The sequence below is a fragment of the Sorex fumeus genome, unplaced genomic scaffold (assembly GCF_029834395.1).
Source record: "Sorex fumeus unplaced genomic scaffold, SorFum_2.1 ptg000037l, whole genome shotgun sequence".
Lineage (NCBI taxonomy): Eukaryota > Metazoa > Chordata > Mammalia > Eulipotyphla > Soricidae > Sorex > Sorex fumeus.
Window position 1 is genome coordinate 49,869,744 of NW_026606094.1, and position 13,652 is coordinate 49,883,395.

Sequence of the window (13,652 nt, forward strand, 5' to 3'; positions counted from 1 at the left end):
CCCCCCATCCCCCCTGTCTCTGTGGCAGGGCAATCCCCTGTGTTCTCTCTCTCCTTTTGGGTGTTGTGGTCTGCAAAAGAGGCATTGAGTGGCAAACATGTTCAGTCCATAGTCTACTTTCGACATGCATCTCCCCTCCTGGGAGGATCCTAGTGGAGTGAATTTTTTACCTAAATTGCTTTGTTTTCAACTGTTTGAAATCAGGTTGTTCATTTGCATTTCTATAAACACACTTCTTTTTTTTTAAAATACTTTCCAGGTTGGGACTTATGCTAAGTTCTATGAAAATACTATAGTGCACACTTTCTAATAAACCATGCATTTAAAATATACCAATATTAAAGAAGTTAGACAAGATCTATCAATTCTTTGAGTAACTTTTGACCTAGTTGTTAAATTAAAGTCAGAAATTTCTCAAGTCTACGTTAGGATATATCTGGAAAATATGTGGGACAAAGATTGCTTGCCTTTGAGAATCTTAGAGTATAGCTGGAAGTAAGATATATGAAATAAAAACTAGTAAGAACATATGGAGCAATAGCACAGTGGGTAGGGCGTTTGCCTTGCACGCGGCAGACCCGGGTTCAATTCCCAGCATCCCATATGGTCCCCCGAGCACCTTCACGAGTAACTCCTGAATGCAGAACCAGGAGTAACCCCTGTGCAATACCGGGTGTGACCCCCCAAAAAAGAACACATGTAATGAATTGCCAATTAATTAATAGTCTACATAGTTTGTCTCTTAATCTTTCTAAGTGAGCGAGGTCATTTTAGACAGCACTGATGTAAGATTTCACAGAGAGGTGGGAATGAATTAGAGGCTGAAAGCATATATCAGATTTGGAAAAGCAGATACAGACTATAGACATCTAGGCAAGAATGCCAGTCTGATTTGAAGGGGGCTTGAGTGGTCATTCAAAGGAAGAGAAGGGTTTAATGCTCATTATCAAATCTAGTATAGATTTGAATGGATGTATTTCTAAATGAAGTAAATAACTGTATTCTAATCTGGAAATAGTTATATATTCCACATTGCTCATTTTGATATATTAATGTCACATTTATAGTTACTAAACCTCCAAGCCCATAAAGTCAAAATGATTTAAATATGTATGTATTTTTAGACCAGTGAAGAAAACCCACCCAGTGTGATGGGAGCAAGCCCTGAAACAGAAAACAAGGCAGGCCAGAGCCTGGAAAACAACACGTCAATGACCGAACTCCTGAGCGACGTACCCTTCACCTTGGCCCCGCACGTGCTGGCTGTGCAGGACAGCATCAGTGACCTTCCTGACCACTTGCTCTCCTCCAATGTCAGTGAGAATCTATCACGCTTTTGGTATGACTTCACGCTCGAAAATTCAGTGCTCTTTGATTCATAATCTGTATGTCTGTTTATACCTTGACAGCTTTAAAATGATTCTCCCCGTGTTCCTTGCCATTTCATTAAAGTCCTCAGAAAGCATATTTCTATTAACAATGGACTTAAATCCTACTTTGTTAACCTTCCTTCCAATTATATGAAAATTAGACTCTCAAGGCTTTGTGGTAGGATAAGATTCCTTCAACTGGTCTTTTGAAATATAACGCATTGAACTTCTCTTAAGGAACTGTGAAAAAGAACTGTGGCATTTTTCTTATTTACAACTCTGATGCCTGTGCCTAGAATAAGTGTGAAATCTGGTTTGCAGGGAACTTGAATTATATTACTCCCTTTCTCCTTCCACAGTGTTACACGTGGACTCAGAAAAATATTGGCCAGTTAGCTTGATTTCTTCAGCCCTGATTTAGACACTGATGTGGAAGTATAAAAATTTTCCTAAAAGCAGTGGTAGTTTGCTGTTACAAGGTTACTGCAACTGTTCTGGGTGCTGCTTGTGACACATTTCAGTTTCCCCAACCCCTGGCAATCCTTCCCCCCTTAAATAAATTATTCCCATCTTGAATGATGCTCTAGCCCTTGTTGCTGCCTCTGAGTGTGCTCCTGCCAACTTTCCAAAGAACTTTTTCTGCCTTAGTGGGCATTTATTCTCCTTAGTGACATTATCTCTAGTTTACAGAGAGACCCACACTTACATTTCCCCTCTGTTTCCTAAAGAAAATCATCTCATCAGAATATGTCTTTGCAGAGAACACCATTATCTAGATTTGTGATGGCCAGAATAAAGATAAAATGTATTATTGCTAGAGAAACTGAAATTGGCTCATTTACAGTTAGTGTGGAGGGAAAATACCTAGTCTTGTTTTTTAGCTGTTCATTATTTATCTCAATAAAAACAAACTGCCATTAGTTAGTAAACTAGTAAAGAAGAAATTATGATAGAATATTTTATATGTTGTGGGGAATTTCAATTATATTTATTTTGATTAATAGTGGTATGACCTATTAATTCTGTGCCAAATTTTAAATATAATTTTCATAGAGTGACATAGAAAAACTGAACACTACAGAAAGGTATATGATTGATCCAATTTTTAATGTGTTGTACATGTTTAATAAATTGCTATATTGTTTAAAAAATTGAGAACTTTTATATTGACAAAAATATGCTTTATTTAAAAAAGAATGGTATTTTAGGAGGTGAACAATTAGCTTCAGTCTTTAGATAACCATCATAAAATATCATCTAGAAAACATAACTTTATTAAAGCAAATGTGAACATTTTATATAAGATGTTGTGAAAACCTTAATGCCATATTACTCTCCCCCAGCTTTCTGTAATATAGTTAAACATTTCATTTATATTTATGCCTGCCAAGTTATAAGTATGCACTTATAATATTTTTGTTTGTCTACCAGAAATTGCTATATTTAAATATATGTAAATTAAATAAACTGATATTTTGATTAATTTCAGATCAAAACATTGGGTTTTTTGTATTATTCATATCTGAAGGCAATTTATGATTCTTTGGGAAGTAAAGGTTGAGCATATAGTTTGCAGAGAGCTCTGGGAAATTTATGAAATGTTCTCTAACATATAAGTTTTAAGAAATAACCATGGAAAATGGTTGTATCACCAGTCCTGGTTTAATAGGACTTGAGAAATGTGAGAGAAAGCACATGAACATCTCTATATAAACCCACTGTCACAAGACTTAGAAAGTGACAATATTATGATTAGTTCTAACATACAACACTGAAAAAGGCCACTTTAATATAGTAATCATGTATATAAATTCACGTTACTTTTTTTTTAATGGAACATTGGCATCCAAGCAGCCAAATCCATTATACCCAATATAAAAACATAGGTTAAATGACTTAGGTGACCTAGTGATAACTGAATGTTCATATTACTACCCCCAAAACACAAAAATACTCATTCAAGAGGATATATTCACCTTTTCTCATCACAGTGCTAGTACAACAGCCAAGATATGGAATCAACTCATGTATTCAATGACAGATGATGGATAATGACAGTGGGATGTGTATATAGAAATAGGAATACTATGTAGCTGCAAAGAAGAAATCATTCAGTTCTCTGCAACTTGAATGGAACTGGAGAAGATCATGTTAAGTGAAATAGATCAGAAGAGGAAGTACAAATGCTGGATGTTCTCACTTATTTATGATATATAGAATAATAATGACAAAGGAATGGAAGGTATCAAAGGTAGGCAAATCCTTGATTCTAGAGTGAGAAAGGCACTGGAGGAGTAAAAAGAGGCACACAGTAGATAACAGGGGCAAGGATGAGAGGCCTTGAACACATCAGTCATATAGAGGCAAGGTATCTGCATGTATCTGTAGTATAAGCCAACCCCACTGTGAGTATTAGAGCCAAACCATGGTAATTAAACTTAAAAATGGGCCTGTGAAGGAAGCAGGCTAGGGAGTTGAAAAAAGTTGAGCCTAGTGGTGGAACTTTTTACGCCTGAAACACTTATGTAAGTCATTGTGCTTACACCAAACTAATTTTTTAAGTTTTACTTTAATAATAAGTTATAACAAAGATCTATGCTGTGATAGGAAAAAAACGCAGTCATTAAAAGCTGTCAGACAATTTGCCATGGTTCCCTCAGTTATAGGCTGTGAGGCTTTGAGTCAGTCCCCTAACATCTGGTGTTCCCAGTTCCCTTGCAGGTTAATTAAATGGCCACTGTAAGAGCATTGGCAGGTTTGGTTATAGATAGTATGAGTTCAGTGCTTGACAGCATGAAACCATAGATGTTCTAGGAAAGAGCTGTTAGACTAATGGAATGCAAAATACATATTGACTAAACTGTATGAAGAGTAATAGGAAGACGGTTACCTATATTTGCTATCTATAATGGTAGCCCTCCTATAGCTCATTTTCATAGTAAATATCTCAATATTTATTGTGAAATATTAATATATTTATATATAATTTATATATAAACATATAAATTATATATAAATATTAATATATTAATATCAATATATCAAGTCTGGCAAACTTACCGTGTCGTACTCAAAATATGCCAAATACCAGTAACAACGATGGGTCTCATTCTGATAACCCTGAAAGAGCATTGAAATGGCTCTTTTAAAATCTCAGAGATAGGAAGAAGGAGACATTACTGGTGCCTGTTCAAGGAAATCGACGAACAACAGGATGATCATGATCATGATTGTGATCTCAATATAAAAATGTTTATATAAATACTTATATAAAAATATAAAGGGCCAGAGTGATAGTTCAGTGGTAGAATGCCTGCCTTGCACAGTCTACAATTCCCTGCATCCCATATGGCACCCAGAGCACTGCCAGGAGTAATTCCTTCCTTAATACCTAAGCACTGCTGGGTGTGGCCCAAAAGAAAAAAATCCTAAAATAAGTGAGTTGACTCTTCTATAATTAAGATTTCCATACAGATTTTTTTCTCTTATCATCATGGTTCTTTTACCTTTGTACCAATTATCACTGAAGTACTACCGATATAGGACATGCAAGTTATTTTACTGAATTTTAATTTTAACCCTAAAATATATTCGGGAAGTTGCGTGTATTTTTTTAACTGCCTTTAATGGCAGATATTGAGGTTTTTTTTTTCATTCTCTCCTCATTCTGGAAGTATACATACAATTCTGAAAAAAGTCATTACTCTGACTAAATTTTCATTAGCTGAACTTTTAAGATTGTATCATTTAACGTTAATAATAGCACATTTCTTGTTAACTATTTGAATAACCTGCTATAGTTTTTTTTAAAATAAACCTTGACATCAAGACCATTTTTCCCTCTCAAAATTGAAATTTCAATTTTATTATTTCAGTTTGAAAATAGAAATTTCTACAATTTTCAGAGATCCTATTTCTAAGGAACCTAGACATAGTATTAGATCTTAATTCCAAGGAGCAGGTGTGAAGGAGCAAAGAAATAGCCTCACCTGTCTTCTGAAAGAATGAAGGTACAACCAACCTTACCTCATAATAACAGCTATCAGAAAATAAATGAATATTACCCTCAGTAACCTAGCAAAGAATATGTTACTCCCAGATGAATGCATTGTCTTAGGTTAAAGATGTTGGGGACTATTGATTTGTGAGCCCTTTTGGACATTTGTGTCATTTAACTGATATAATGACTTAAATATTATTGGTAAATATCAAACTTTCAGATTATGCCTCACTCCATTCACACTACATTAGTTTGAAAGATGGAGTATGTGCAATAAAATGACTGACACGTGGTTTATTAGATAGGTTGAGGTGAGAAAGTAAGACTATATGTATGGATTGATGCATAAAAACTATTCAGTCAGAATAAGAATGTTTTATTTTTTAAAAAGTACATAAACTTGTGATTTTAGAATAGTTTCAGAATTTCACTGAAGTTCGAAAAACAGGACAAAGTTCTCGTATATCATCTTAAACCAATTCCCTTTATTGTTAACTTCTGACATTGCTGATGTACCTTTGCCAAACTAAGAAACCAGACACTGATGCTTTTAACTAAAACTCACACTCTGTTCGGATCTAGGTTGATCCCTCATGTCCTCTTTCTTATCTAATATCCTATCCTGCATAGCACATTACACTTACTCCTGTCTTCTTACACTTTTCAGCTGCAACAATTTCTTGACTCTTCTCTTTTTTTGTTGGTCATGACCGTTCTATGAAGTACTGGTCAGATATTTTATAGAATGTTCCATAATTAGGATCCATCTAATATGTTCATTTGGAATTACTAGCAATATGAGTTTGGGGAGAAAGATTTTAGAGGTGAAATGACTTTCACTGAGGCCATCTATCAGGGATACATACTATCAACATGAGATACAATGCCTGATGTTGACCTTTATCACCTGGCAAGGTACAGTTTGCCAGTTTTCCCCTAATAAACCAGTTTTTGCTGCTGTCCCCCTTTGGGTATTCTACTCTTTGAAATTAAATCACAAAGCATAGCCCACGCTGAAGAATTCAACTCCACTCTTCTTGAGGAGTAAATAGTAAAATTAAATTATTATGTGAGAGCTATATTTTTTCCTGTGTATCATTTACTTATTTATTATCAGGACTCGTAAATATCCCATCTTTCCCCCACGTTAAAATTAATAATGACCAAGAGAGTTTTAAAGAATTTTGTAAAACTTAGGGCTCAAGTTTGGTACTCGGCATCCTATTTGGTCTCCTGAGCTCTGCCAGAAGGGATCCCGGAGGGCAAAGCCAGGAGTAAACCCTAAAGACTGCTAGGTGTGGACCAAAAACGACAGCAGCAAAAATTTATTAAAGTTAACATAATGCAGCACAACACAGAATAATTGAGTTTTTCAATCAGGATTGTGAAAGTAAAGTTAGACTGTAGTAATTTTCCTCATTAAAGTACTAACTCATTGTATCATTATACATGATAAATCTTTACAATACAATGATACTTTCCTTAGAAATAACAAAAGCTGGAAAAAAATAACAAAAGCTGGGGCTGGAGAGATAGCACAGCAGGCAGGGCGTTTGCCTTGCATGCTGCTGACCCAGGTTCAATTCCCAGCATCCCATATGGTCCCCTGAGCACTGCTAGGAGTAAATCCTGAGTGCAGAGCCAGTGCATCGTGGGGTGTGACCCAGAAAGAAAAAAAAAGAAAAGAAATAACAAAAGTTCCTTCCATCTAAAGAAAGAAATGTTTCATTTATGACCTTTAAGAAGTGGTTTTAAGTAGAAGCAAAACTTAGTTTTTCAGAAGAAAGAGGTTCCCCAAAAGCTCTAATTTTGATATCTGACTAATCAGAATTTGCTGTGTTCTCAAACCTAAGGTGATCTCGCTTCATTTCAGTCAGGGGAAAAAATTAATCAGAGAAAATGGTACAAAACTTATTTTGTCCTTGTAAGAAACTTCAATATAATTCTTTGGCATGAATGTACCCAGTTCCTATTTTCTTTTTATTAGCAGAGTTTGGGATAGAGAAGGTTGGGGGCCACACTCAGCTATGCTTAGGCTTGCTCCTGGATCTGTGCTCAGGGATTACTCCCGGCAGTGCTTGAGGGACCATATGGAGTACCAAGTATCAAATCCAGGTCAGCTGCATGCAAAGCAAGCTCCCTACTCACTGTACTATCAGTCTGGTACCCCAGTTCCAATTTTCAGCCCCACAAAGAAAATTAATTTATCACAACCAAAGGTAAGGGAAAGGATAATTGCATCCAGAATAAACACATCAGTAGGCTAATTCTGAACCAGCTCTGAAAACAGTGTATTAATTACGTACTACCCAGGCAAAGGAGGGAGCCAGACAATAAGCCATTTCAGAGGTCAGTTAAGGAGAAGCCTCCCACTTAGGACTTCTGCCATGGACATGCAGACCAGCATCTGACATCTGGGTGCTGTGTTTGCTACTGTGTCTGCACAGGTGTTTGCTATAACTCAGAGACAAGCAAGAAAGAAGAAGGTAATAACACTTGCACTGTACATAGATGTGTTCCTGTATATGCTTTTTCCCCTGTTTCCTTTTGTTTTTCTAAAGGTACATAATTTTGTTTCAAAATTAATGCATTTCTGCATTATGGCAAAGTAGCATTTGGGAGGCCAAAAAAAAATAAGGGCAGGACAGAACTGAGATCTTACACCTACGGGGCACAACACACATTAGTGTGCTACGGGTGGCTTAGTCATTTGAATAGGTTTTAATGGGGCCGAAATGAAAGAATTGGAAGCGGAAAAGCCATCAGGCAGTTGGTCTCGGATGAAGTCCAATACTCATTCTCCCTATATAATCTTCCCTCTCATCTTTGCTTTGGATCTGCCCCAGAATTTGTGTTTCTCAGTGTGTATTTTTGAGCTGAGAACAGTGTATCTGGTTTTTTGTCTGTCCTTAATTAAATAGATACTCTTTGTTTGGCCCCTTTCAAAAATTTTATGTAGGGGAAGAGTGAAATCTTCAAATTCCATCTCCTAATTGAATCTCTGATAGAAATGCTTGGACCCAGAAGCCAGTGCTCTGTGCCTGCATGAGTGTGGTGTGTCTCCACCCCCCACCTACCACCATCCTCCCAGTTCCACCAGGCAGAAAGAGTTTTGACAGATTTAAGCTGCTAGAAAGGCAATAGGTAAGATGACTATCCTTTTTCAAAACACAGCCACCACCCCATTTCATGTTTCACCACTCTGCTTTCTTATTCTCTCAGACAGACATATGCTTAGCACATAATAATAAATCGGCAGTCAGCATCTGTAGAATGAATGCATGAGCTAAGGAAATAAATCATTACATTTTCTGTAAACAAGACTTCCCAAAAACACAGAAATAGAATTCAAAAGTTTTGCAGTTTCTTAAGTCCCAACAAGAGTCCCCAAATTATTGTGCTGTGTTTACACAGCTGAAAATAATGCTTAGTTTACCAAACCTCTACAAATTGTGCCTTTTGTCTGTTTTGGGTTTTCTTCTTGTATTTTCAGATTGTGTTTTCCTCTGCCCACAATGACTGTGCATGTCCACATGGTGGGTAAGAACTGATTCTAGACAATACAGTGTATTTTGGTCTTGGGGATAAACTCATTTGAGGATTTCTAGCTGCCAAAATTCAATTGTGTGTTCTTGGTTATTTTCATATGTATTCCTGTGGCAGAATTTATTAATATTATCTGGCCTGTTTTTGCATAAAGTCCTCCCTTTTCATATGCTTTCCTCTAAGCATAATTAGTATTTAAATTACTTTGTTTTAGAAAAAGTGGGGTTTTTTTTCCAGAAAGTGTTCCATCTTTCTTTGAATAGTTTTCTATGCCTCTTATATTCCCTACTCTCAAACAATTCCTTTCCCTTGTCACCTAAATCTATTTAGATTACATTTTCCTGTCAACTCCTTTTTCTTCTTTTTCTAGCAAAGCTTCTTTGTAAAGCAGTGTTTATTTGTGATTCCAGTTCCTTACTTTCTTTTCACTTTCCAACCTTCTATATTCTGAATTTCTCTGTGTGGGTGAGATATCCCCTTGGGTGAGTCCTACAAGAGCTACCTCCAACCTTCCAAATACTTCTTCTATTTCTAAAGGAGACTACATTATCACTAGTAATCAATCCAGTCTCCAGAAGTTATCTTCACCCTTGATTGTTGTGACACAGCTGCTTCTTTTTCCTTCCATCCTTGTAGCATTCCATGTCTGGAGACTTCTTTTCCTCATTCCGCTCTATCACGCTATATCCCAGACCTCCGTCTTTGTCTCTCTCATTTCCTTTCTGTCTTCTCCCTGAGTACTCATTCATGCTTTTTTAGTACTTAAATTGCTCATTAGTCCAGAACTTTAGTTCCACATACACATCTATCATTTGTAATCAGTCCTCTCTCTTGACTCTTACTCTCAGCTTCTAGAGCAGAACATGAGAGCTCTATTCCTATTTACTTCATGACTCTTTCCATTCTCTTCAGCTCCCTTTTTCTTTGGGTAATTACTTGGTTAACCATATGATGCTGATAGGACATAGCATACTTGTTATCAATCCTGCAGCCTAAAGGGCATATAACTAAACCTGGTCCAGTAACCCCTCTAACACCTAGTGCAAGACCTAAGGAGCAAGAAGATTTTCTTATTAGTGCATTACCAGTAGCCATCCTTCCCCTGTCATTTCAAAGTTTGAAGTGTCCAAACATTTCAAGTCCAAACCAGAATCTGGATTTACCAAAATAAAAAAAAAATCTAAAAGTCTACCCAATCTTCCTTGTGTTTCTTCCCTCCATGCTCATTAAACTGTATAATAAACATTACTCTCTCAACTCTCTCTTCTGCATATCTATTCCTATTCTAGTCCCAGTCTTTTATCATTTCTTGTAACTTATTTTTATTTTCTTGCATACATAGTTCCTCGTATTCAAGAAAATAAGTCATAAGAAATCTTTCATTCATCTTCTATAGTAAGGCCAGAAAGAACTTTAAAAAAGACTAAACCCCTCAATAGTCTTTTGATATTTTTTTCTGGAGAATTAAAATGCCTTATGGGAAACTGAGGCAGCTAATCTAATAGTCTCATGACTTCTGTGTCCTTGTGTGAGGAAGCAATGCCCTGAACCACTGAATACCCTCATCATCACTCACCATCCTTACATTCTGTTCATATTGTTTGGAATTGCCAACCTTCCCTTCCTCATCTGGTTAAATCCTAGCACAAGTTTTCATTAAGGTATCTCCACCTCTGAAGTCTTCCCTTCTTTCTCTGTACCCTGGAGTCCATGTCCTGCCATTCTCTTTTCTGCTGTCTTGTATTCTCCTTCAAGGTTCCTGATGCACAGTATCATAAGTTGTTTACTTTCTACCTAATAATTTTGTTAGTGAACTTAACATATACTTCTCTGCTTAACATTCCAGCATACATTATCTATGCAAATAAATACAGTGTGCTCAGTAACAATTTGTTGAATAGGCAAATGGCAGTAAACACTGATTTCAAGGAAATATATGAGGTCTTTATCCTGTTTTGTAAGAACTGGCCCTTTTGGAACTTTTAGGCGAACTTTTATATACTACATATCCTTTTATACTACATATCCTTCAGTGCTTTCAAACTTATTTATATTCTAAATAATGTAGTTTCTTAATATTTTGAAAGTACAGATTTAACAGTACTCTTACAGTAGAATTATTTTGTATGTACTCTAGATTTCTAGATGGAATTGGGGATTTAAGTGACTCTCAATCCATCATGATTTGGGCTTCATGTTTTGGGTTTCCTTAGTGTACCAGTGTTTCCCAAAGTGAAACACCCTGAGGAGTGCTGGAACAATTCAAGGAGGTGATAAATAATATTCTCTGATGTGTTGTTGAAGAGAGGATGGGTATCTATTTATTTACTTAAAGAAGACAGGAGTGTGGGATTCGAGGGGTGTCACTGAGTGATTTTTTTTCTGAAAAGAGGGAAGTAGGCCAAATAAGTTTCGGACCTTCTGATGTACACATAGAGGGGAAATTTCTTCTGCCTTCTATTAAATCAACATTGATTGATGCTAATTAAATTATATGGCTCTTTTAATCATGCATTTGTATAAATTTAAATATATACCATAAAAATGGAATGCCTGATGTTTTAATGGGCTGTGGTATTTTGTTTTAATGTAACCTAGCCTTACAGAAGGACATGGAAATATTAACCTTTTTGGTAATGGCCCATATTCTTGAAGCATAAGCTCATTTTTACCTTTGAGGAAAAACAAATAATCAAAGGATAAAAGAGGACCATATTTTAATTTTTCGTGCAGTCAAATCCGGTTCCAAAATATTCTTTAACAGATTTATCTATTTGGTAGCCAGCTTACTGAGTGAATACAACATTTTTATTTCTGTAATGGATTATAATCATTTTATGTAATATTTATCAAAGTTTAACTTGTACAGTCATATTAATCACTGAAGCTTCTTAAGTTTCCTGTATTCATGATTAGTTTCTCCCCCATGGGTGCAAAAATGCAGTTATACATTATTATCAACAAATGGGAAAAATAAGAACAGTTAATCTATTAAAAATTCCATTTTAGTCTATAGAAAGAAAACGACAAAAAGCCCTATTATACTGGTTAGCAAAGTTCTGCATTTCTATTGCCTAATAACAACTTGCAAATATAGCATCAAAAAGCAATAAAATATCACATTAGACAAGTTTTCAATAAAATTTCTCTAGAACTAAACTCGAAAGCAAATTGTTAATCTTTATTCCCTCTCTAGTATTGATTAAAACAAATTGCTAGATGAGTAGTAAGTGTCAGTAGTTGGTTTTGTTTTTTATTTACCTAAATGAAAGGTTATATGTTAAAACTTTGTTAGGTTTTCCACTCTAGTAATTTAAATTTCTACATATGGTAATGTACACCAATTGAAGAGTCATTATGGGAATAAAATCCTCATTAAGCACCACAATTGTTTCTTGGGTGTAAGTTATTTCTATACTGGCTTTTTTGCTGTTCATGGAAATACACCTGAGGCACTATTTATTTTTTCATGTGCATGGTAGCAAGGATCTCATTTTACTAAGTGAAACAGCTAGACACAAAAGGACAAATAGTATTAAACTTGCATGAAATATCTATTAACAGTAATTCGTAGACAGATAAAAGATCAGAGATTATTGGAAATTTAGGGTGACAGGTGAAGGAAGATTATTAATCTCCCTTTATAAAATTTATGTTAGGGTGATAAAAAAAATGGGGGACAGTAGAGATGGCTGCACAGTATTGTGAATATAATTGGTACCACTGAAAATGGCCTAAGTAGCGAGTTTATAATATCACCATAAAAATAATGAAAAAAGCTATCATTAACCTAATTTCCATTTAAATATATTGGAACTATTTAAACACAAAGGAATTATATATTCTAACAAAACAAAATCTAGGAAGGTGATATGCTTCATAATCTTAACAATTTCTAGGGTATAATGCCTTGAAATCTTACTTTTAGAAGGAGGACCTGGGGAAATACTATTTAAATATGAATTTATAAGATAAATACTATCTCCATACAAACACGGTAATATTACTGTGCTCATATTTATGCACTGAGTTTTTTATTTCCTGACGCTGTAACAGTGTTCTTAATGAATTCCTTCTTAGAGGTGGCTAGTACAAATCCTACCCATATTTGACTGGAAATTGTTGTTGTTCCCAACTACTTACTGTGGAAACTTTACAGCCCTTTAGCCATCATCTATAAAACAATCAAATATGTATATTCATCTCTTCAAAATGTCATTTTCCTTCAAATCAACTAACTTCACCGCTTCTCCAAGACCCACGTAATATTATCATAGATCAGTTTTCTTTTAAAATATAGGAATACCAGGGAACTGTTCCATGGCTTGGAATCCCACAGCACATGCTAGGGGAAAAGACAGCTCAGGTAAAGAAGGGAACACCAAGTAAAGGGTGTTTGGAGGACTCGCTCAGGATGCAAGATGCGTGCTGAAAGTAGACTATAGACAGAACATGATGGCCACTCAAAACCTCTATTGCAAACCACAACACCCTAAAGGAAAGAGAAAGCAAAAGGGAATGCCCTGCCATAGAGGTGGGGGGGGGAATGAGGGGCGGGAGGGCTACTGGGTTCATTGGTGGTGGAGAATGGGCACTGGTGGAAGGATGGGTACTTGATCATTGTATAACTGAAACCCAAACACGAAAGTGTGTAAGTCTACAACTGTACCTCATGGTGTCTCAAAAAAAAAAACTGAACAGATGCAGTGATATAAACATGCAAAAATATATATATA

General features: G+C 35.8%; 1 protein-coding gene across 2 annotated transcripts in view; it reads left to right on the plus strand.

The window, feature by feature from the left end:
• UMAD1 (UBAP1-MVB12-associated (UMA) domain containing 1) overlaps nt 1-2,866 on the plus strand; it is a 275,862-nt gene extending 272,996 nt beyond the window's left edge. For both annotated transcript variants that reach the window (XM_056117983.1, XM_056117984.1), the window contains exon 4: nt 1,125-2,866. In XM_056117983.1, the coding sequence (XP_055973958.1) occupies nt 1,125-1,382 (258 nt within the window). In that variant the 3' untranslated portion in view covers nt 1,383-2,866. The remainder of the gene's footprint in view (nt 1-1,124) is intronic.
• The last annotated feature ends 10,786 nt before the right edge of the window (nt 2,867-13,652 follow it).